Source organism: Aythya fuligula, chromosome 1 (genome assembly GCF_009819795.1).
Source record: "Aythya fuligula isolate bAytFul2 chromosome 1, bAytFul2.pri, whole genome shotgun sequence".
In the NCBI taxonomy this organism is placed as follows: Eukaryota; Metazoa; Chordata; class Aves; order Anseriformes; family Anatidae; genus Aythya; species Aythya fuligula.
In genome coordinates this window covers 183,323,047-183,349,178 of record NC_045559.1, presented here as the reverse complement: position 1 = coordinate 183,349,178, position 26,132 = coordinate 183,323,047, and the positions used below count along the sequence as shown (strand labels likewise).

Genomic DNA, 26,132 nt, shown 5'->3' with positions numbered 1-26,132 from the left:
GGGTTTCTCTCATGCCACTAGATCTCTAAGTTACATACTGTAAAAAAAGAAAACTTTCAGAGCCTTTTCCTAAATGTATTTAATTGCACCAATAAATGACCCTTTCAGATTGGAATTGGACTGTTCTCTTAAAAACAAAACAAAAAAAAAAGCTGTATAGTTCAACGTGCTTAGCCAGGATGTAGAAGAGCTGGTCTCTGCCTCATTTTTGGCTAATGCATTTTATATCAGCCCTCAGCAGGAAGAATAGTAGGATTTTAGTACTGGGTACACCTGGCTGTGCAGGAAGTTCTTCCTCTTTCTTGCTGAAGAGGAAACAAGCACAACAATAATCCACTTGATCTGTTATGACACCTGTTCACTTGATGTGAACAGAGCAGAATTTATTGAGTTTTAACCAGAAACTATGCTATATGAAACATATAAGCACTTTGATAACACTAGTGTACTGGTTTTCCCAGTCCTACAGCAAACAGGACTTCATCCCCAGGCTACACAGATGAGTTACTTCCATCACACACTTCTCTTATTTGTCCAACAAATCTTGAATTATTTTTGTACAGGCAGAGCTACAAGAGGAGAACCTATGCCCATAAAAACTTATCAGAAACTCTTCCAGAAGGTTGAAAGACATTAGCCTGTGTTTTCTAACCGTTGAGAAATCCGAGCCCTTCTCTTCTGGGGAAGACAAACCACTTCACTCTGGAGAATGGAAATACAGCACTTACTTCTTTTACAAAGAAAGCAGCAGCCATCGTTGAATCTTGTGAAGACATTCACCTATATACATGTAGGATATACATGTAGGCTGTATGTCTCAGAATAATCAGCCCCAACTAATAAGCCTCCCAGTTAAGGTTAGCCTTGGGATAAACAACAAGTCCTAGATTGAATTATATGATTTTGGCATACACAGGAAAAAAAGCAAGCAGGAGACCTTAAACTGAGAAAACAGTCCAGAAAATAACAAAACCCCTACTTTATCGATGCCCAGCTAGCCTAATAGCCAGTCTCGATAGTGGTCAGCAGCTGATGCCTGAAGAAAGGGTGTAAGAACTGAGGAATAAAAAACTGGCGTTACACACAGGGTGCCAGCTTTCAGTACCATAACCTGCAAGTTGTATCTGTATCATAAATGCAGACAACAAATTGAACAGGACTTTTACATCATGCAAACAAATTCTGTGTCCCAGATTGTTCTGTTTTTGACCCAAACACATTAAAAAATCAGTGTAATTCTGGATGTATTCTTTGATCATAGACAACAAAATCATGACAAGCAGAGCTCTTCCATAAGGGCATTTTCACTTGGAAATTTATGCTACAAACTGCTGCAAGGTCCACTGCTCACTCTGAAACCTCCTTCTTATAGTAAACCTGAGCACAGCCCAATGGAGGTCTAACACTTAAGAATTAATTATTTTTTGGGGTGTGATGTTTGAAGTCTTTGGTTAATAAATGGTCTAGTCTAAATACCAGACCACCATAGTAAATAAATGTTCTAGATTGATCTAGGCCTTTCAAGATACCAGTGAAAAACAGGTCATGTTGCATCTCAATGCACCGAGTCGGGATTAAAAAAGAACTCACACATTTCTTCTCCAAAGATGGAATTGCTGCTACCTCAGTAGCTTTTTAAATGCTAACAAAACTTAAAGCTCTAATGCTGTGCTTGCATGCTACATAAATACCTCCTTATACTAAAATAAGGAAACCTCTATAGAGACATGCTGCATCCTCATCAGATCCTCGTTCTGTTCTGTTCTGTGCGGAAATGAGAACAGATTTCTCCTATATTGAAAGTCATTAGATTTAGAAGAGCACAGGGTAGGCAAATCATAGAATATCCCGAGTTGGAAGGGACCCATAAGGATCATCAAGTCCAACTCCTGGCACCACACAGGTCTGCCCAAAAGTTTAGCCCATGTGACTAAGTGCACAGTCCAATCGCTTCTTAAATTCAGACAGGCTCGGTGCAGTGACTACGTCCCTGGGGAGCCTGTTCCAGTTTGCAACCACCCTCTCGGTGAAGAACCTCTTCCTTATGTCCAGCCTAAACTTCCCCTGCCTCAGCTTCACACCATTCCCACGGGTCCTATCACTGGTGTTTACAGAGAATAGGTCACCTGCCTCTCCATTCCCCCTCACGAGGAAGTTGCAGACTGCGATGAGGTCCCCCCTCAGCCTCCTCTTCTCCAGGCTGAACAGGCCCAGTGCCCTCAGCCACTCCTCATACATCTTCCCCTCTAGGCCCTTCACCACCTTCGTCACCCTCCTCTGGACACTCTCCAACAGTTTCATGTCCTTTTTATACTGTGGTGCCCAGAACTGCACACAGTACTCGAGGTGAGGCCACACCAGCGCAGAGTAGAGCGGGACAATCACCTCCCTCGACCAACTAGCAATGCCGTGCTTAATGCACCCCAGGACATGGTTGGCCCTCCTGGCTGCCAGGGCACACTGCTGGCTCATATTCAACCTGCTGTCAACCACAACCCCCAGATCTCTCTCTGCGGGGCTGCTCTCCAGTGTCTCATTGCCCAGTCTGTATGTACAGCCAGGGTTGCCCTATCCCAGGTGCAGGATCTGGCACTTGCCTTTGTTAAACTTCATGTGGTTGGTGATCGCCCAATCTGTCCAGATCTCTCTGCAAGGCCTTTCCACCCTCAACAGAGTTCACAACTCCAAGTTTGGTGTCGTTGGCAAATTTGCTCAGAACACCTTCTAGTCCTACACCCAAATCATTTATAAAGACATTGAAGAGGACTGGCCCTAAAATGGAGCCTTGAGGGACCCCACTAGTGACCATCTGCCAGCCAGATGTGGCCCCATTTACCACAACCCTTTGAGCCCTGCCCGTCAGCCAATTGCTCTCCCATTGGATGATGTTTTTGTTAAGTTGTATGCTGGACATTTTGTCCAGTAGGATCCTATGGGAAACCGCGTCAAAAGCTTTGCTGAAGTCCAAAAAGATCACATCAGCTGGTTTCCCTTGATCGAATATACCCATGTGGAGCCCACAGAGGACTCCCCTGTGCCATGACCATGTCAGACACTGATGTGTACAGAGTAAACTTTACTGCTGGTCGCTGAGAGAAAGGGAAACAAGTGAGACTTGTGGAAAGCACAGTGTTTGCCTGGAGATCAGTAATTCAAAAGTAACATGAAAACGTAAATTCCTGGAGATTTACAGTTAAAAACAACATCCAGAAGAGTAACGGTAGAATACAAGTGATCGTGGTGATATTATAAAAATGATCTCATGGCCCACATAACACTTTGGAGACACCGGACATAAACCGCATCAAGGGTAAAGCAAACTTTGGGGAAAAGCTTTCAAAGACCCTAGAAGAGAAGCCACCATTAAGCTCAACTGCAGCACAGACACACTGGAGGAAGTGCCAGTGCCTTCCTCTTGCTGCTGGCCCCTGAACAAAGTAAGCTGAGTGGCGTATCCCGAATTGGAACCGGGTAAGCACTGCCTCGCCTGGAGCAACCCAAGCCAATATGGGCACCACACTTGCCTCACTGTCGGCTGTGGGCAGCAGGAAACTGCTAACAGGTCGCTGCGGCACACTGTGCTTCCCTCAGTACTGCTGCAGCTCAAGTAGGCCTTTGTTTAGTATTAGTAAAAGAATAACTACAATTATTAAGACGATATTATTAGTTAATAGTTGAATTAAGCGAGGATTTGTCTACTGCCTTGATAACCGGCGCTAATCAGGCAGCTGTCAGCGCAAACCCTGACGAAAGCTGGTGCTCGGCGTGTGGCCAAAGGGCATTGCAGGTGCTGAGAGCTGTGAATCGATCCCTGCCTGACAGTGCCAGGGCTACCCTGGCAGTCTGACACTACACCCAAGTCGTTTTTCTGAAAATAACACTGTCAACATTTCCTTGAACAACACTGGAACATATTCCAGAGATCAAGATGGTAAAGGATAAAGACAGAGGTTCAGCAACATCTGGCAAATTGTTCAATGTACATGAAGAACCTATCGTCAAATGCTAAGTGCCAGCGTACTTAAAATATAATAAAAAGTAATTGGTAATAGCAAGTGTTCCCATGTATTATGGCACAGCTATTCCCTGGTGTTTTTTTTTTTTTTTTTTTTTTTTTTTTAAGAGTAAGAATCACATGATACTTCTGTGGGGCCTATACTACATATAAACACATAATTACTAAAGCCACTCTTGACAAATATGAATCTGGTAAAATGGTACTTGTACTGTCATTATACTTACGACAAAACACACACAAAAAAAATGTAGAGAACAAAAAGGGTACTTTCCAAGACTCACAGGCATTCATGGGGTTCTTTCAAATTTGGTATTACTCCCTGCCCAAAAGTTCTCACAATCTACTGTTGAGGAGAAATATCCAGGTTAGCAATACCCTTCTAAGCAGGAATCAGAAATTAATAGAGAAAATAACCGATGAAATACATCCTCTTCAATTAAAGAGTATTCAAGGACAGCTCTACAAAAGGGAACAATATTTGGTGGCTTTGAATACCTGGTGGTAGGGAAAAGGACAGGATGTGAATAATGGCAGAGCAAGAGAATAGCCAAAGATTGTAATAACCCTTCTAAAGTACATCCTAATTTTCATCCAGCTAACAGTAAAGATATTAGTCCCAAGCCTAGAAAAGCAATTAGACACAATTCCCAAATCTTCACCAAAGTTTGATGTCCAAGTATCCATGTTTAACTACTAGGTCTTAACATGTGTTAAACACAATCTATGGATTTGCTGAGTGTTAAATACCTATTAATAAATCTATTTACGTATTTATTTTTTAAACCCATGACTGTATTAACCAGTCTCGAAACTCCTGGGGCTTAGTTTCTGTGCTTTATGACAGATGCACTCGTAACACCATGGTGTTTAGTGAGGACCCTAATTTTGAAGCAGCAGCTTCCACATCCAGAGACCCTCCCTGGAGTTTCGGGGTCACAGTACTCTAGTCCAACCCATTCAAAGGCAGCACAAAGTCTTTTTTTCCCTAAAAATCACACAACTGAGAAAGAACAAAGAAATGCTTTCTACGCGTTAACCTAAAGAGCAATTAGTTAACATCATAACCCTCAGGCCATCAGATTGCACGCAGACTCCTCAATATCTAGCAGAATAACTTTAATAAAAAACGACTTTCCACCCTTTGCACGGACAAGCTTTATTTCAACAGAAATCACAGTGCAGGGAATGCTCCCTTCACGTTCTTAGGGCCAAGGGCAGAACTCGGGGCCACCCCCCCCCGGGGCCGCCATGCTGGCGGCGGGGCTGTGTGGGGACGGGGGGAGGAGGGGGGCGGGGCGGCTTCCCGCCCTTCCTTCCCGCCAACAATGGCCGCCGCCCGCGCGCCCAACGGCCCCAGCGCGAGCGCGAGCCCGCCCTTTCCACAAGCTCGCGCGGGAGGAGAAGGGGGCGTGGCCCCGCCCCGGCCAGCGCCCCGAGGTGCGCGCGCAGCGCCGCCCGCTCCTCTCCCGCCTCCCCCCTTCGCCCCGCCCCTCTGGTGACGTCTACGGGGGGGCGGGGCCAGGCGGCGGCCGCCAGCTCGCGGGGCGGCGGCGCCACCTGGCGGGCGGCGGCGGGAGGCGGCGCCCGCGGCTCGGGAGCGCGCCCTGGCGGCGCGGGCGGGAAGCGCGCTCCCGAGCCGTTGGGGGCTGCGTGAGGGGGTCGGGAGCGCGCCTTGCCTTGCCTTGCCTTGCTTTGCCTTGGGCGGGGACCGCTGCCCTCTCCCCGTCCCTCCCGGCAGCCGCTGGCCGCCCTCCCGCTGAAGGGAAGGGCTGAGCCGTGCCTGCAGAGGGCGAGGCTGAGCGCGGAGCCGCGCTCCCCACCGCCTCTCCCTCAGGGCCGTCAGGGGAACGAGCCCGGGGAGGCTGCGGGGAGCCCACGGGGGGCCCCGGGCTGTGAGGGGGGCTCCGGGCTCGGCCCGTGCCCAGCGGGCTCCGTCCCGCTGCCTCCTGGCGTGAGGGCGGCCGCCGCCGGGCGCCTGCACAAAATGGCGCCTCCCGGGGCCCTGCCTCAGTTTCCCCAGCTGGAAACGGCCAAGCTGAGTTACCCGAGGTCTAAAATCACCTAAACACACGTTTTCTGAAGTATTTTTTTTCGGTTACACGAGTTAGAGTGTCTCACAAGCATCCAAGCAGAGTTACCCGGGATCCAAAATCATCCAAACACACGTTTTCAGAAGCACTTCTGCAATTACACGTGCTGTATAAGCACCATACTTAATAAACGCCTAATATCTACACAGGCGTTTCTGAATTGTACGTGGACAATCTTCTGTTGTAAATGAAAGGAAGCCAGGATAAATAACGCTGGCGCAGGCATGACCGATTCTGCTCAACTTCGGAAAAATAATTATGTCGAACCTGATGTTTGATTAAATTGCCTTGATTTTGATAGTCTTTTATGAATAGCAGCATCTGAATGGGTAATTTCAGGCAGTTACACGTGTAAAAATTACCCAAATCCTAATAGCTAGGCAATGCTGGCTGTCAGAGGCACGCTGCTCCAGCTGAAATCATAATTTTGTTTGAACCGCTTGATCCTACCGCAGTTTCCCTTGGTGCAGCTGATTGCTTTTGCTGGTGGCGAGGCAGAGCTCACCTCTGGTATTTGAATACAAAAAAGATACTTCAAAGATGGGAGAAAATTTTTTAAACTCATGTATCTCAGCTCAGGACAAGAGATAAATGACTAAAATTCAGTGTTTCTGAAAGGGTTTAAAATTTACTTATTTTGTTTGGCATATTAAAGTCAGCCCAAATGTGCAGTTTTGGAGACCCTTTTTTGATCTTTCTTGTGATATGAAGTCTTTTTTTCAAAGTCCATTACATTTGGGATCATGAAAGGGAAGGACATGAGGAGGGAGGGAGGAAGAGCAGAAATCCTGGATGCTGGAAGCCGAAGTCAGACCATAATCACAGTGCCTTTAATTCAGAAGTGCAAAGTCTAGCAAAGCATCATGTGCATATTTGGAGGCTCGGCCTCCTACCTTGACATCAAATGGCAGTCAGGAGAAGCTGGTCACAAGGAGAATCAAGGCCCTGAAGCCTAAATTATGCTACAATACAGTTCCCAGTGCCAGGGGATCTTAATTTTAATTGTGGTCCTTTTTCATTTGGTTTAGCACAGATGATAATGAATAAAATTCCAATTTCTAATCTTCCATGATAAATAAATCTCAAATATATTGGAACAGATCTATCAAAATAGTTTTAAATGGCTTTTAAAAATCTTTTTTATTTATTTTTTTATTATTTTTTTTATTTTCTACAGACTGGTCTAGCTTCATTTACTTTTTGTAATAGCCCTTTCCTTTACATTTTCCAATAAGTGTTCATTATCGGAATTTATAGTTTTAATTAAAATGCTAAATAAATTTCCTCAGAGTTTCTTCCATTATATTTTATTCACCCTTTTTTAAAAATAATTATATTTTAACTATTTCATGCTAAGAGAACAAAGTCATATTCTTCAGACTTGGCGCTTGTTCAGCTACTGTGGAATTTCACCCTCGATTTTTGAATAAAATTATTCATATACAGTTCCATATATATATTCATAGATAGCTTCAAGCCAGTTTGAAAGATAGGGAAAAGTATCAGAGAGATCAAACTTCAAAGTTTAATCACAATTTGGGTCTGGATAGACATGAGAGAGTCGATTGACCGCCCACAACAAGTTAAAGCTGAGGAGATTTCAGCCCTAAGTGTTTCTGAGCAGCTGATGATGAGCATAACTGACTGGTCAGAAAACATACATATAAGTAACATTTTTTTCCTTCATAAAGGACAATTAATCCCTGATCAAGAAATAGGAAGAAATATTGCATTGTGAGGAGGGTGTTGGGTTGTCTGGTTCTTGTTTGGTGTGTCACTCAGTCCACACGCTGTCATTTTCCTCCTTGCTAGGAGGAAGGGGGTCTCTCAACATCTGCTGAGAAGGAAAACTCCCATTTTTTCTGTGCAGCTGGTCCTTGCTGAGCCCCAGTGAAGTCAGTGAACTTCATCGCAAGCCCATCTCTAATGTAGTCAGTTCCTTTCTGAATGCTGGTGAAGGGGGAAAGTATCAGTTTAAGAGCAGTCATGTAAAAGAAAATAAAATAGCTATCTTATGTGGCAAAGATTTATGTCTCCTAAATGCTGTACTGAGTCAGATGGGATCTCCCTCTGGACATCTTCAAAGACACCAATGTCTTTTCCTCTGACTGTGTACGGACTTCATGTGCCTGATATGGCAGATTGCTTTCCTATGATGTGGAAACTGGGTATGCCCCTCACCAACCAGATCGAGATAATATGCCACCTGGGCCTTAACTCCATGTTGAGACAAGTGCAGCATCTCTCCTCCCACTCCCTCTCGTCTTCCTCCCACATCCCAGTTTCATAGAATCATAGAATCATAGAATATCCTGAGTTGGAAGGGACCCTTAAGGATCATCAAGTCCAACTCTTGACACCGCACAGGTCTACCCAAAAGTTCAGACCATGTGACTAAGTGCACAGTCCAATCTCTTCTTAAATTCAGACAGGCTCGGTGCAGTGACCACTTCCCTGGGGAGCCTGTTCCAGTGTGCAACCACCCTCTCTGTGAAGAACCCCCTCCTGACGTCCAGCCTAAATTTCCCCTGCCTCAGCTTAACCCCGTTCCCGCGGGTCCTGTCACTAGTGTTAATGGAGAAAAGGTCTCCTGCCGCTCGTTTCTCTGGGAAGGAAACGAAGCAATGAGAGCAACAAGCCTACCAGGGCCGTGGATAGTCAGGGACCACAGACAGTGAATATATCTACATTTTAGATTAAAATTAAATGCCGTAATTTTAAACAGCAGATTACACTCTGTCACTATATTAGATAAAAACAGCAAAAAACTTTCAACCTGGAGAGACATTGCCTTACAGATAAACTCTCGGCCATGGTTCTACCAAGGACACTTGCTAGTCACCTGAGCTTTTTTTTTTTTTTTTTTACACTTTGTTAAACTGAGAGATAAATTCTTGCTACCTGCCTATGTGAAAACCCACAGGGTGTGCTACTATAACACTCCACTGTAGTTTTATGCTCTTTCCTTTTAATCACGAGAGTCTCCATTGCCATATGCAAAAACGAAGGAGCTGAAGGAATTAGGTGGAGTTTAACTGCTGAAGTTAAGATTGTCCCCTCACGCACAAGAACAGTCATATGTCTGTGTGTCTGTGCATGCCTATGTTCCTGAATCCCTTACTAATTTATACAGTATGCATTTTGCCTTATGTTTTAGTTGTTAATGCTAGCTATCTGCTTAAAGCTCTCAAAATTCCAGCTACATTTCTTCTTTCAGAGGTCAGAAACACAGATGTAAATACCTTATAAGTGTTCAGAATAACTTTCAGAAACGTAACTATTCATATTTGTGAACAATCTTGCTAGAATGAAATGAAAGGTAACAGGGAAGTATGTGGCAATGTTGTAATGTTACTGCAAAATGCTGACTTGCATATTGTGCTCCCCTTGGACGTGCTATTTTATGGAGACTCATTGCTTTTTAATCATAAACTAAGCAACAGAACAGTGATTATAGATTTTAGCATGTCCTTTTTAGCTGGGGAAAAAGATAACGCAGGTAAAATCCATAAAACACATTCTCCTAAAAAAAATGTTAAGTCTCAATTCTGAAGAAAAGCTGCTTTGATAGAGTAGCCTCAGGCATCATTGTTGGAGGAAAAAATTCTGTATCCCCAGAGCATGTGAGCATATTGCTGACACCATATAAATGCTTTTATATAGCAGAAAGGTTGGAGAATGTGGCCTAGAGCTCAGAAAATCTGTCACAGGCCTTTCAGTCTTCTTTTAAAGAGCACGAGGGTCACTAAACAGCAACTGCTCTCATCACCAGAGCATTACGGTTCAGGCACGTTCCCTGTGCCTTGCTTCAGATGTTTTCTGCTGGTGTGGGAGGGGGCGAGAGAGAGGAATCAGAGGCAGCTGCTTTTGTAAACCTGCAGGGCTTCTGCAAAATCTTCCAGACACAAAAGCACTAAGGATGTCCTGGGACAGGTGAAGCTGTACACATCAGCCTGTCCCAGGGTTTTCATTATCAGGCAGGGGTTTAGCCTACCCATCGCTGACTTCCAGTCCTAATATACATTATATTTTGAGTAACTTCCATGTTATTTGCACTCGCCTGGCTCTTTGTGAAGTGCCATACCTGAGACCATTCAGAAATTCTGTCTATGCTATTTGATAAGCTGTTTTTATAGTTGGAAAAGTACTGTTTTAAAAGAAGAGGGCAATGCTATGGTTTGAAATTACAAAGAGAATTAGTAATAAAGAGAAAAAAACAACCTGCCATGGAGTGGTTATCAGCAGTGGTATTTGTATTCACATAAACTTCAGCTTCATGTGATATGAAAGATTTTAGCAACAGGAAAAAAAAACAACTGTCAACCACAATAATCCAAATAAAAAGGTGTGCTGACATAACTCTGGCAAATAACTGAAAACAAACAAGTCCCAGCCTTATGCAAGGTGGCTTGAATTTCAGCTAGTTCCTCCACTTACGTATTTCAAACAAAGTTTGTGTATTTTGAAATGCGAGAGACTTCACAATAGCATTAACAAGTGAAACCTTATCAAAAAGGTGTGTAGAACTGAGAGATTTGGGGGTTTAAAGAGGCATATCTGGATACCTCCTTGCTGAGAAGCCTTTATGTCCTGTATAAGCTCTCATGCTGTACCCAAAAGCTCCAGGACAGAAGTTGGAAGGATCACGGTTTGAGTTTTAAAATTGCATCTTAGTGTAGGACTTGAGGAGCTTCAAAAAGGGTCAGGCTCTCCTACTACTCATCTCCTACTACTAATCCTGCTCGCCTCGGTATAGTCCCGGCGTGATATTTACCACCTTTAAAAAACAAAACACACACAACACAAGGGGAATTGGGCAAGAGCCCCCCGCACAGTGAGAAAATGGATAAACTGGTCAGTAAGTAGTTCAGCTCTGCTGCAATAAGGCTGGGTAGAAAAAGGTAGAAACCAGTCTTGCTGCAGCACACCCAAAATATGTTTAAATGTAAAATTTAAAATGCCAAAAATGATATCATTTTCTTTAGGAATGTGTTTGTTTATTTATTTCTTACAAATAATGTTTTGATTGATATTTGTCGATTCATCAAAGTTGAACTGCTTGTCAAAGACAGTTTAATTTCGACAATATTCCTCTGGGGAAAATACCTTTACCTGCCAGTGAAGCTGTACGAGCTCCTTTGTAGCCCACCTAGCAAGCTGCTGGAGGCTCCTGACACCTCGCTCACTCCCAGGCTGAGGAGTCATTCACTGTCATGAAGAACTGGGAGTCTTTGGGGAGATTTTTTTTCTGAACTGAAGTAACCCCAATTTTAGAAATAACTTCCCTCGCAAAACTAAATGTTTTGACTTGCCCTGCTATACCTAGAAGATTCTTTTGGATCTATATTACCATTATTATTATGGTAATAATACCATATTACCAATACCATGGTATTCAAAGAAAATACCATTTATTTTCTTTGAATTTTCCTTCTTATTTTTTTCCTGTTTTCAACCTCATACTTGCTGCTATCAAAGAGGGATTTTAATTTGCACTGGAATTAAATGCTGAGTGGCCTGAACAGCTTGTGCGGCCGCTCCTTAGCATTTGCAAACATTTGAAGACAACTTCCAAGTAAGAAAAACAGTACTTGAAGGGGAACACCTGAAGGTGACTTTTAAAAAGCCACCTTAAAAAGTCACCTTAAAGTCACCTTTAAAAGACTTTTTAGAAAAGACTTTTTATTTTGGTCTTAGACATTTGCATTCCATTAAATGCAACTCAAACTCATTTTCTTAGGCAGTTTACACAGAAGTGAAAACAACGCACAGAAGAGAAGCTACACTTTCCAACGCATAGCAATTCCTCCTATCATAGAATTTGCTATTATTTATTGTTTGTATTCACAGTAAATTATTTTTTAAAGTCATCTGAGAACCCTGAAGCATCAATTTTAGTTTGCTGTCTGCCGTTCACATGCCTTTGCTGTCTGCCATTACCATGTCTGAAAAGTTGGGTTTCAAAAGCATTTTCTGAGCCTGTTTAATGCACTTCTGGCTACTTCAGAAAGAATGGAGTCCATCCCTGCTTGCCTAGCATGGGGGTTTCCCACTAAGACTTTTTGAATCTGTTTCTCTCGTTTTGAATCTGTTTCTCTCTGTTAATGCTATTTTTCTCTTTTCAAATCTGGATAGCCTTCCATTTTGTGTCAAAGTACAAATACTGCGGTATTTATGCAGTACAAATACTGCAGAAATCACATGCTTAGAGGCTGATTGCTTAAGAGCTACATCATAGTATTTCAAAAAAACAAAACAAAACAGGGTCTGCGGAACGTTTTTGTCTTCCAGGGGTAATCTTTTTTAGTTTAATCATCTTGCATCTCCCAAACATGATTTTTTTCCCCTCACATATCTATTGCTACAGTTATTTGTAGTATGTTACTGAAGTGTGATCACACAGCAGATAAAAGTACAGCTTGAGGTGAACTCCCAGAGTGTAGGTGCTCAGTCTAGGTCAGTACAGGCACTGATCCTGGTCAGGCATGTTCTTCATTAAAACACGTTCATCTCTTTGCCAACTCCATCCTGCTATCAGGGCTATTTTATATCGGGTGTATTTTTTCTTCTAGTTGTTGGCTTTGCATATTTGTTCTTGGTTTCTACACATGATGTATGTGTTATGGAATGAAATACAATTTGCAGTTTTATATTCCATTGCTACTTGGCAGGTTTAGCAGTTTTTCTGACATTTTATTTCATGTAAATCAGTCCCTAGACTAACTGCAAAGGCCTTTGCAAAATCCTCGTTACATAGCTACAGAAATTTCACCATTTCACTGTTTCAATAGGAACTATAAATAATAAATGCAAAACTTAGAGATTATATGGCACATCACTGAATACATCATCATAAAGATTAGACTAAGGCAAGAAAACTTTTCTCTGAGTACACAGCATAAATAAGCCGTTAAATCTTTTGCACTGAAGCATAAAACCATAGAATTTATCTAAGTTGGAAAAGACCTTCAAGGTCACCAAATCAAGATCGTCAACCTGACCTGACTTATTCCAGACCCAATTTTTGAAACATTGGATAAAAAAACTAAATGCCAAAGCATTTCTTAGAATCTGCAGAAGGTGTGGATAAAGAGAGCTCTGTAATACAAAAGTCTGATGAGATTTTAGTGAAGGTAATATCTGGAAGGAAAAAATATTCTGATGCAGGAATTGGCCTAAAAGTCCTGTCCTTTTTACTTCTGGAGAACTCCAAACTAATTCAGAGGAGGTTTCCCTCAGCTGGATTGCAAAAGGCTTTGTGCTGAAGTAATTCAAAACTAGGCAGGCCTTGTAGTTTGGAGAATGGATGAGGCACTGGTTGCCCAAGATACTTGGATAGGTAAGAGCAGTCTACTTCCATTTTTATTATAATTTCCCATTTCACAAGTTGTTCTGCCTACTGCCCATCCCTCCATTTATCCAGAATCTCCATCTGCACTTTGGAGGAACATCTTCATTTCAAGGGTACGTAGATGAGCAGATTGCTACACATTGCTTTTGGTTCCCCCCACCTAAGAGTCTGTAATTCTCGGGGTGCCTGTTCTCATGCCCTGGCAGAGGAATTCACCAGAGCCTTGACTTAAGGTTTATTTTCTGTTGACTTCTGTAGAGATAGACGAGACGCTTGACTGGTCTCACATCGCACAGATTCCAGATATTTCCAAATATCTGTAAAGGAGAATCCTGATACACCTCTTTTACTCTCTTGCTGTGGGACTGTGCTGGGGCTGTGCAGCACAATCTGTTGGCAGCACAGCCTCTGCCCCATGCCGATAGCTGCAACCAGGACAGGCAACGTAAAACCTTTGTCAGACACCAGTGGTAGGCAGCTGCACTATGGAAACTGCCAGCCTAAAGATCTTCCATAGTATTTTGAAAGCTACTTAAGGGCCCAAGTTTTACACATTAACTTGAACAGCCTGAGGGTTTCCCACTGTGCAGTGTAACTCAGTAATGTCACCTTCTGTAATTTCCTACTATTTAATTCAGCACTGAAAGCTGAAAGGTACTTGGTACATTTTCTGAAAGAGTTTGAAAATCCAGGTGAGTTGGTTTTTTTTGAATACATTATCTGTTTTTCTTTATTTTTTTTTTTTTCTCCAGGCATTTTATTTTATTTTATTTTCTCAGAATCTCACTCTATAGGCAATATATAACATATACTACAAATTTTTGGAAAGTGATGCTATTGTAACAGCACAAATGACTTCAAAACACCTGAAGGGTCCAACTGCAAAAATGTTCTTTGAATCTTTTGAGTCCTGTTCCATTCATCAAACGGAGGTTTGCTTGTCAGCTTTGCTTTTGAAAAAGGATGAATCGTGTCCCCTCATATCACAGCTTTTCTTCAGGAGTTTTTTGGCAGAGACCAAGTTAGGATTGCCAAAAATACTTTATAGGCTATTTTGTACAAAACCAGTGTGTATGTGTCTTCTCCAATCTCAGCCCAGCACCCAGAGATGCCTGCTGATGACAGTCTTGTGATTTCAAAGATCTGCTGCTATCAACAACATGCCTCTTTTCTCAGGGCCTATGCATTTTAATTTTGAATTCTCTAGTAATGACCAGTGAATCATGCATGTTTATTAAAACATGTAAGCAGCATGTGAGTCTACAGAGGAGAAAGGACAGTCCTTTTGATGCTATCTACATGTTTTCCTGCAAGATCTGAATACACCAAATCTCTTTGAATTTGATATGATCTTTCAGCATGTCCTTGATTTAATGTTTGTGACTAGTTATTTTCCAAAGTTCCTGTAATTTCGTAATAGAAACAGCTGTACAGCTAATTTCCACATTAGTGAGATGTGAGGTTACATTTGCAGCTCTCTCCAATCATGGTAAAAAGTAGGACAAAAGAAATGTCCTATCCTAATTGTCACATTATTAAGAAAAGGGGGATTAAAGAAAAATGAACTCTGTACAAATGTTGTGTTCACCATTAATACCTGAAATTCCTGAAATTAATAAAGACTCTTTCTTTTAAATTAATAATTAGAACCTGTTTCTAAACCAGCATTTGTCTGACATTATTGTTATGAGCTGATTTGTTTATTTATTGACTGATAATAATCCATCATTGCCAAAGTAACTTCCCCAACTTCCTTCCCAGGCAGGCAGAAAACAGGAATAAATGGTAGAAACTTTGCAAAGTTCAACTGATGGCATTTCCACCTATCAGAGAATGCATAACTGAAGCACAGAAAGCCCAGGTCTGACAGACACACCAAGGAAATGTGAATGTACAAAGCTACATCAGTCCTGTCTTACACAACTCATTTCCCATTTTCCTCCCCTTAAGGTACCGCTCTGTTTTCCTGGCAATCATTATTTCAGCACCTGGCTCTCCTACCTGGGTAGGCATCCCATGTCTGCAGAAGATGAGCAAAAGGGAGATAATAATAACTGTATTATTTCTCGTGAGGAAGCCATCCCAAGCTTGCAGCCATTCTCCTCCTCTAGTTTTGGAGTCTCAGTTTGCTAGGGTAAAGAGAAGAACAAACTTCCGAAGTACGGGAGGAATGGCAGAAGGAATTTGTGCTTCACTCTAATAAGTTCCTTGCTCGTTTTTGCTCTTGTACAACTGAATCAGAGAAGATGAGGCTATTGCAGGGCAATTTTCAGATAGCTTAAATTCCACCTAAGCTCCAGAGCTTCATTAATGAAAACAGGAAAGTACCTCTTGGAAAAGTGCTTTGGAGTGTCCAAGCCAGGCACTGAGCAGGGATGCACAAAGCACAAGGACTGAGCAGAATTTAAGCCATTCAAATATAAGCATAAGAAGCTTCCTTTGGCAGGTACAATTTTGGATCAAAATTGCAGGCCTCACAACTTCTCTGATTTGATCACTTAAGTTGAATTAGCTCATTCGGATTTGAATGAAGCAAATTCATCGTCCTAAACTTCAAATTTTTGGATTCCTTTCTCATTGGATATGACTATTCAACTAAAATATTTACAAACCACACAGAAGAATACATGTCTTTTAAGGAATTCCAATTAATTTCAAAGACTGTATCTTTGAATAAATATTTGAGTATTTATCTCCTCCTACATGTCCTTATTTATTTCTCTTCTTGCTTTCCTGCTTTGGTGAATTTCTGTGGAAAACAGAACACGGGCCAGAATCAGACAAAATGTAGGACAGGTACCATGGAAACTTCCCCATTATATCTCAGCAAATTATTCCACCCTGAATTTAAGCACTTGTGGTCTAAGCTTATACAGCGATTGTCAAACTTGTCACTCAGTAATGATGGTATAATGAGGGTAAAATTTACCTAATTGTAATACAAGGACGGAAGAAGCAAATTAATGAAAATAAGTGAATCATCAAGGAAAGAGAAAGTGGAAAGCCAGATCATCCATCTTCCTGCCAGTAAAGGACTGTTTTCTGTAACCACTGCCAGAATTCAGCTGGCTTAGCTTTAAACGTCAAAAGCGACAGAGCTTTCACAAGTCTCCTGTTTCATTTAAAACAGGCAAAGATTTACTCCGGGAGGAAGGCAATGGCACAGCTGCCCCATCAATGCTACTCAATATTGTACACAAGGACTACTGATATTGTACAGGCCAGTCTCAGGGCTGTGCAGTCTCCTGCAAACATCTGTGGGTCTACAGTCTGAAAGCCAAACCCTGATGATTATATTAATTCTGAATACTGCCTTAATTATCTGAATTATCTGTTTGGGTCATCTTGTCTCCCATGCACCTAGGGAGTGGTATCTTGCCCTTTGTTTAAACCCGCTGTGTAAGGGAACACTCAGTGCAGGTATCACACCATCAGTACCTGGCTTTAAAACAACAACCATGTTGGCTTTAGATCTTCCTCAGTGCATGGAAAGATGCATGATGCAAAGCTGGTCCTTCCCAGCACGTGGACATCCTGGTGTGCCCCTTCTCTCTGAGAGGAAGCTCTGACAACTCACTTAGGTGCCCTAAATAATGTCAGCAGAGACAGAAACCTGTGTTTGGCTGTTAAAACAGCTACGATGGGCTCCCCCAAGAGATGCTTTGAAGCTGTCCCAGAGAGGGTTTCCAGCTTGTTACCATGTGTAAGACAACGCTTGCATCTCTGCAGCAGCCCCCAACATCAGCAGAATTTCTGTACCCTCAATGAGGAGAGGGAGGATCCATGATAATTCACTTTGTCAAGGCTATGATCACATAATCCTTTTATTTTTTTCCTAATATCTGTCTTTTTTTTTTTTTTTTTGAGTGAAATGCTGCTCCTGAAAATAATGCGCATTGTTTTGAAGTGATGTAAGAATGGGGTAAGAGCACTGATGTCAAGTTGCACGGTAGTTCCTGCTTAAATATGGTTATCAGCTGGGCCCTGCTCAGTACAGTCAGAAGAAATGGAAATCTAGAAAAATGTTATGTTTCAGAAGCTATTCCACAAGATTTATTGCCACTGCATGCTGAGCTGGTTACATGGACAAAGAACGCATGTAGTTTAATCTGAAGGCTTGAAGGAAAACAAGCAAGGAAGAATGGCTCAAGACGCCTCTTCAGGGCTGCCTAGAACAAAACCCGATGATCATAAATAATACCAGAAGGATATGAATGATATTATGACAGAGAGGAGGTCAGAATCTCTACAGTGCTATCCTAGCCATGCTCTTACCTAGATTACCATTCAAAAATGAGAAATAACATAAACAATGTTTCAGACATGTATATCGACATGCTTGTAAATCTTCAAAATTTTGCTCCCTCATTGGAAATAAATGTTACTTTTCTTTTAAGAAGTCTACTTGGGTATTAAATACGCTACTGATTACAGGCTCCTGAAAAGGAAAAACAGCTGCCAATTTTTTTCTTTACAAGGAAAGCATACGAAAATATATATGGGACTGGTCTAAGGGTGGAGACTCAGGGACCACAGCGCATTCATAAATCGAACAGAAGTGTCATTTATCTGGTATGACACAGAACAGGCAGATTCTGTATGCCTTTGGACAAAGGGAAAGAACATTTTTTCATGGGCACCATTATATGAATTGCTTTCAGCAGCGTTTCTTCCGCTCGTAGCAGCATTGGCAACATACACAAGTTGTATTTTTTCCATCTTCTCTGTACTCGTTTACTGTTCACCACACTCAGAGATTTCCACAATTACTATTCAAATGCCCATAACAACTGTTTTAAGAGGAGATTCGGACACCAGCTTTGCTCACTGCTGCTGCCCACAAGGGGCTGTACTCCCCAGCGTGGGGCTGGTGCCAGCCCTTCCTACTGTCTACATCAAAAAATAGGGGATACATCCCTCTGCAGTCAAGAACAAGTTCATTTATTGAGGAATGAACCTGCAGGGTTGATTTTAATTGCTATTTCACTGTGAGCAAAGATTCAGCCAGGTATTGGCCACGGTGTTACCTGTGATCTGTGTGGTCGAGAGGATTTGGTTTTTATACTACCTTTAAGTCTGAGGCTTAGCAGTAATGGTTGCTTTTGACAACGTTTTTTTACCCCATGCTGTCTTTATTTCATTTTCTTTCCAGCAGAAAGACATTTCTTCCACAGCCCCATGTCTACATAACACAAATAAATAATGTGACAATGATATACATTTGCTTAGCACAGGCTTGAAACAGAGTCACGGGGGGAGCTTTTGGTCTGAGTACTAATGCATGACTGCTGCTAAAATGTTAGAGACAAGATAATCCCTTTTTAATTCTTGGAGGCTTTTCTAGGATGATACATACTTATTTACATGGAAAAAAAATGAAAACCAGGACTGCATCATTGCATCTGTACAGTTTTTGAAATGTTTTGACACATTCTCAGAGATTTACTAGGTAATTTCACATGCTTGTCTGGCAATTTATAATCCATTATTTTGCACTACAGGCTGCATCCTTGAGTTTATTTTATGGCATAGATATAAAGTAAACTAAATGACAGCAGCACCCAGCCTTTCCCTTTTATCTATAGGATTGACCTTCAGTAAACAGAATCCAAGGGATATTGTGCATGCATTTTGTTATATATTTACATTAACGGGAACCTCTGGAATACTGTGTCTGAGTCAATGAGGAAGCAAGCCTTGGCTGAGGGTAGCGGACCAATGCAATCATTTAATATTCCATGTGCCACAAGGATCTTTCAGGGTCAGTGTTGCATCCAAAGGTGCACTGCTTTGGAACCATCTCTGGGCCTTGGTTTTCTAATAGTAGCTGCTGAGAAACGTTTTTGTGAAAACTTTGTGAAAATCTGTAATATTTCTCTGTGAGCTGATGTCTTTCCTACTTACACTGGGATCAGTGTCAAATGCAGCCACAAATCTACCACTCAGTTAAGGTCAGAATTAGTCACCCCAAACTGGAGATAGATCACTACGAAAGGAGAGAAGTAACTAAGCATTATATACTATAATTTTGATGTTGACTTGGACATTTGAGTCCTGACCCTACTTCCTTTCTTTGATTTAATCAGAAACCAATGAAGCAACTCTGTGTTGTAAGCTCTAGAAGCAAAAGAAAGAAAATAGAGAGATAAAGAAAAATAGAAGAAACTTGGTAAAAAAAGGAGAGTTCCACCCTGAATTTCAAGGGAAAACTATTTTTATATGGAAAATAACTTAAAAATGAAGGAGGAATGGAAAAGAAAGGAAAGAAAGGTATGATGGACGTGCAGTTCAAGATTTGCTGCCATTTCAGGAACGCTGGAATTTTAAGAGTTTGTTTTCTCCACTGTTTGGAATCACATCATATTTCTGTACTAGAGCTGAACTACTCCAAGGATAAACATGTTTAGCTCCAGGCATTTGGTTTGTCACCAGCTGGGAGCAGGGGGAAAGCCTTGCTTATTCTATTGGGAAGCTTCTGTTCCTCCAGTTAAAAGTAAATAAATAAATAAATAAATAAATAAAACAGCTAATTTACTCATCCCCCTCCTTCCCCACCCCCCCCTTTTTTTTTTTTTTTTTTTAGGAAGGATTATAGTTGGATGATTCTTCTTACGGAATGTATTTCAGTTCATCCTAAATCTTCTTGTCTATTCATTATGGACGTTGGTCTACGCAGCATCAGGATGTGCATCATTACAGATAAAAACTTTTTTTTTATTTTATTATAGACCTGATGGTCACCTGTACTCTGTATTATTTTACTGAAATAAGAATACAGAAAGTGCTGTTATTTAGCAGTGCTGTAGGTTAGAAGGAGCAGTACTGTGGTGTCTCTACTCTAAAAATGTCCATTATTCAGCATAAAGAAATATATGCTACTCTTCTAGGAAACCAGAGCTGTATCCCTTTGGGACAGTCAATAGACTCAGGGAATAGCCAGGAATATCTGCTGCATGGGGCATGATATATGATCTTCTAGAAGCAAGGGAAACTGAGCCAATGTTCCCATTTGAAAACAGCAATCCTTGTTTGAGGTTCAATCCAATGGAAATCTGGCCAATCTGAAGAAATAGATTTGTTTAATGTAAAAGCCTAGCATTATATTTTTAACATTTTGTATATTTTGCTGTAAGTTTATATTCCTAATTATGTAATTAACATTCATTATCTCTGTATAAAAATTTGTGTAAATTCTCCTGTAACCAAGCTTAAATAATACCACTTATTTTAAACACACTTGGAACAAAAGAGTAGCGTCTATTACCTCCAGCTCCATGTGTTTTTCTTCCTTGTCATGGTCCTTCAATTCCTTTTTGGAACGATCATCGCAGTCTTCTCCATGACAGATGTGTTGATCCTTAGTAAGTTCATGTTTAGCTTGCTTTCTTGGGAAAACATTCCTTCTGTGGAGACCATTGAAAAAAGCCTCATACAGCGGCAGCTCTGTAAACAGATCATCATCGTCTTTGCCATCTGCTTTTTCCTCTTCAGATGAAAAATCTCCTGCACCCCCTGCCTCACAAATATGGAGCTCAGTATTAACTTCATGTGGTAAAAATTCAAAATCAGAAAATGTGATTGCACTTGGTTTGTGTTTTATGACTCTGATCTCGTGACTTCTTTCTGTTTTTCTGTCTGAAGTTTTTCCTTTAAGGAGTGGCCATTCCTTGTTCAAGGGAAGGTTTAAAGGATCTTCCTTTGGCGTGTGCCTTGCAGAACACAACAATTCCTTATGAAGCTGCTCTGCTTCACACTGACTGCTGACACTAACACACCTTGCATCCCTGCTAGGTCGCAAGGATGTGTCATTGTGGTCTAATAGGGATGCCACAGACAGCAAACTCAACTCAGGTTCCAGTAAAACATCCTGAAATTCAGATGTACTTTCCTGTTCTGTCTTTCTTTGGAATTCTTCACACTTTGCTCCCTTTGCAGTCCCCAGGCACTTAGTGGTAAGATGTGGCGAGCCTTGTCCTTCTGCATAGATGTTGGTTTCCATTCCAACGAGCTTCACCCATCAGAGATCAAAATGACTTCATTCTTGGTTTTCTTACGATACATCACTTCACATATGTAGCCAGGAAATACCTCCTTATTTTTCCAAAACCATGATCACGCAATCATTATTAATGCCTCAATTCTTATATCAATTTTCTGAATCCCCTCTCTTCCTGAAAAATAATAGAAAAAGAAAAAAAATTATTGATGGTAACAGGCTTGCACTGGAATGCATCAGTAGAAGTAATCCTGAAATACGACATTCCTGTATCAAATTTACTTACAGCTCTCTTCAAAAATATTAGATATACGCAGATTAAATGAACTTAAAACATCATGAACCTTGACTTCTTTACCTTAAAGATGAGGAAAGAACTGGCAAACGCAGAAATGGTTTTTAAAATATTATTATTATTGACACAATGGATCAGAGTCATTCAACCTGATGTTAGATAGATGCTTGTTTACAAAATGTGCTTCTTATTCACCGTGGTTTTTTTTTTGTCTGTTCAATTATTGAGAACTTTTACAGTGTTTTGGCCAAGCTACTGAAATGTCATGAGGAAGGGCAAGGACTCAAAGGAGCTGACAGAAAAGGAAGAACATTTCAATACAGGTAGAGTTTTCTGTCACTCGCCTCCTCTGAATTGCCAATGCAGTGCAGCACCTGCCCATTTCCAATAAATTTGCAAAGCAAAAAGAGAAGGCTAAAAATATGGAAAGCTCCAGTTCTACGTCAGAGTTGCCCATGTCTGGTTTAAATCAGTCTTAACTTCTGTGCTCGCTTCTAGTCTGTGGACCTCCAATGCACAGGAAGACAGGAGCAGCGGGGAACTGATCTTGCATCACTGAGTAGCTTACATTCACCCTTAGATGTAATTTACTTTTTTGTGACAGATTGAATATTGATAGTATTTATTTTAATGATTGTTTCAGTACTCCATCTGGGAGACAGCAAAGCAGAACAGAAGCTTTTCAAAATAAGAAGAGAAGCTTACGCCTTTGATGTACGTGGCAGGCCTGTCACTGATGGGGAAGGCTTGTCAGAAGGCAGCGCTGTGATTGTCAAAGTGGGAAGCGAGCAGAGTAAGATGCTGGCATGTGATGCGCCTGTCACTGCTTGTGCCATAAGCTAAGCAGTGTATTTTATTATACCAGCGAGGTGTATTTTATTGCTGGTGAGTATATATTTTAGTTTTATAGACATACCTTGGGTAACAGAAAGAGTATTGTGCATAGAATATTTAGATTCATGGTATTAACATTATTCATGATATTATTCATGTAAACTTCAGCTGTAGAAGGGGTGAGCATGCAGGTATGCACAATTTAGATAGCCTTCCCCTCAGCTATAGCTGGCTATGTAAAAGTCTGACATTATTATAAGCTGTCTGGCCTTCTGCTGGAGTCAGTGGAGGGAGAAAAATACTTCCTGAAGGTAAATGCTCTCGCTTATCTTGGATACCTATTTTGGCATGAGATGAGTCGCCCTCCTAGCATGACCACCTTATCCAAAACTATGAAGGTAGGCTAGAAAAAATGTTTACACCTGTCACCCAACTTTTAGATGGACAAAGGCACGAAGAATCTCATCCCATGTCTTTTTTTACACAATAGAAGATTGCAATGTCTACATGCAAGTGACAAACCTGCATCTGAAGCCCTCATTGTCTCAGAAGCTTCCAGCAGGATTAGAAATCCCCAGGTCTCCAGGGCTCCCACCCAAACTCTCTTTTCTGTCCTCACCCTTCCCTAATGTCATCCTTTTTTTTTTTTTTTCTGGCAGAAATTGGCCATCCTTGGCCTGCTCCCTGGACCCTCCTTAGTTCTGGTAACGCTGCTCAGCAGGCTGTACTGTGATAACACCTGCAGGAATACACCTCTGTGTTTGTAGGAACAACTTTGTTGTAACAAAACAAAAATACAGCTTAAAATGGTCCAGAAAAAGCTACAAAAATTATACGCTATGCAAGCATGGGGCAAGTGAATTATGTATTATTTATTGCTAGTATTTTAAGATGATGCTCAAACTCCAAAATGTGAATTATAATCACTGCAAAAAATTGTATTTTTGTTATCTCTGAATATTCTAGCATATAAAATAAATGTTTATCTTCTTTTTAAACTTTGCTTAGTTCTTTTTTGTTCATATGATTTTCAGTTTTATAGGATGTGGTGCGAAGCTGTAATTTCTGCAGTTTAATTAAAAAGGCATGAAAAAGTTTTTCCTTTTATTAGGTTTTCTTACTTCATTGGACTCTTCTTATTTTTTTGTTCTTCTTACGATGAAGTCAGGACAAAGAAAGCATGCAGGAGCAGGCTGCTTTTGTGCAAGAAATCTCTAAAGAGGAAGTGGTAAGAAGAGAGTGTGAGTTTACCCACACATCCTGTGGAACATATCTTTTTACTTGACCTAGTAGTGACTGGAAAAAAAAAAAAAAAAAAAAAAAAAAAAAAACACAAAAAGACTCATACAAAATACCAAATTCCATATTTTATAAAAAGTTACACATAGACATTCAAAGCTCCTAAAAATTGAACATTTTTGGCAGAGCTATGGATTGGAAATCCTGCCCATAGCAAAATGTGTAGCTCAGAGAGGTCTGAACATTCAGAGCTAAATCTGTACATGTTATAAAAGGCCTCTAATACAGAGCTGCAAAGTAAGATAATTATCACCACAGTTATAAATGTATGCACTTATAAGCTCTGAAAAATAATAATTTCTCTGAAAAAGGTTTTTGAGGCTTTCTAAGAAGGGAAATTACTTTCATATGCATATGTGATTCTCAGCATATACTGTAGCATTAGCTGTGCCAGTAGTCACTGGTGTGGGTTAAGATGTTGAAAAATAAAAATCATTTGGACATATATGTGTTTTTTCTGACTAGAGGGATGATGTAGGGACTACCACAGTTAACTGTCCAACTAAAACCAACTCCAAAACAGCTTAAGGAAGAGCACAAAAAAAGCAACACAGGATATATATATATTTAAGGTAACATGTGAAATCCATATCTGGGTGTAATATCCAATCAACTTCAGGTTTTACACACACAAAAAAATAAAACTTACAAATTGAATTTTACTTTCCAATGGAAGCTTGTACAAATCAGCAATGGATTAATATAGGTACAAGGTACAGATAGTGAAATGATATGGAAGGAAAATTTTCTTACGGTTTGGTGCAAGCAGAGGTATCTGTGCAGACTCACAGATAAATTTTTGTGTATCATGCTCTCTTGGCTTGATTCTCCTTTGCCCAGACAACCAAAAATTGTATTGAAAGTCACCAAGTTTTGCACAAAGATCACACACACACGCAAAAGCACGTATTAGGCTTAACCATTAAATAGGAGGATTTTACTTGTGTATATTTTCTTGAGTCAATACAAGGACAGCAAGTCACCTAAAATAACTTTGCAAACACTGTTTAAATGAGTGCACGAGTGCATTTCAATAGCCATTCTCCATTTTGGCATTGCAGAGCATGTGAATGTATGGAATTTTCATACTTTTTAGAAGAAAGTTTAAATGGGAAGTGACACAGTTAACCACCAAATCAAGTCCTGGTCTTGGCTGGAATGGAACAACACTCATCCAAAATAGCTTCTACCCCTCAGCCCCTAGCGCATTTGTTTCCCTTTCACAATGATGTTGTTTAATATTTCCTATTGACTTAAACAATCTTCCCCTGAAAAATTAAACAAACAAGCCAAGAGAATGTGAAACACACAAACTAACAGCAAATTAGGAGATTAGGATTTTCTTTTCCTGATGATAATTTTACCTGTTTTGCAAGGTAACCCCATATTTTTCAATTCAGTTAATTTCCATAAGCGTAACAACAGGAACTCAGTTAGTAGCCAAAAGATCCTCCAAGCGTTGGGGCAGAACAGAAAAAGAAATGAGCAGATCCTTAACAAAAGGCATTTCAGCTTGCTTGCTGCACAAGAACTCTGTCAACAGAAGTATGTGTGAGAATCCCTGGGGCTAAAACAGCCTTCTGCAAGCACCGGCCAAATTATTCACAGAAAAAGACAGAAAAAAAATGAGAGAAAAAAAAAAAAAAAGTAAAAAGAGAGATCATGAGCATGCTTCGTAGGATCACCAGGCACTTCTAAAAATAGTGTGACCTCATTCCTCACATTGTGCCAGACCTGAACATTATGCACTGCTTTATCACCTGGAGCACCTGGAGCCAGGTTCCCAGTGCAAACACTCTGCATACTGTCAGGTTTTGAAAAGGGAAGCTACAAAATGCCTTTTGATGTAATAATTCCAATAGAAAGGAATACCAAAATTGGCTTCCCATGTCACTTTTCAAATTCTAATTGTTGTTTGTCTATGCTTCTTCAACACCTACATTTTCTACCAAGGCTTCACAAGTCTTCCTTTTTATGTATATTGGTGGGATCATGGTTTGCAGACAGACTTTTGCATGCACTCCAAAATGGAGCTATACCGTAGTCACACTGGACATGCAAGTTTCCAAATGTGATTTTAAACCAGTTATTTGCAAATCTAGCCTGCAAAGGGAAAGGATGAATTGCCATTGGAAATATGGGGCTAGAGGACTGCTGAGTTATAATTTTGTATGTCTTTCTGTATATTGCTTTTGATTAGAGCAAACAGGAAAAGTGCAGAAGCTGCAACACTCTTCTATTTGTGTAGT

The 26,132-nt window shown here is 40.9% G+C and overlaps 1 protein-coding gene across 5 annotated transcripts in view; it reads right to left on the bottom strand.

Moving 5' to 3' along the window:
• STARD13 (StAR related lipid transfer domain containing 13) overlaps positions 1-26,132 on the bottom strand; it is a 291,823-nt gene that overhangs the window by 224,759 nt on the left and 40,932 nt on the right. For all 5 annotated transcript variants that reach the window (XM_032189232.1, XM_032189250.1, XM_032189259.1 and 2 more), the window contains one exon: positions 20,724-21,630. In XM_032189232.1, the coding sequence (XP_032045123.1) occupies positions 20,724-21,458 (735 nt within the window). In that variant the 5' untranslated portion in view covers positions 21,459-21,630. The remainder of the gene's footprint in view (positions 1-20,723; positions 21,631-26,132) is intronic.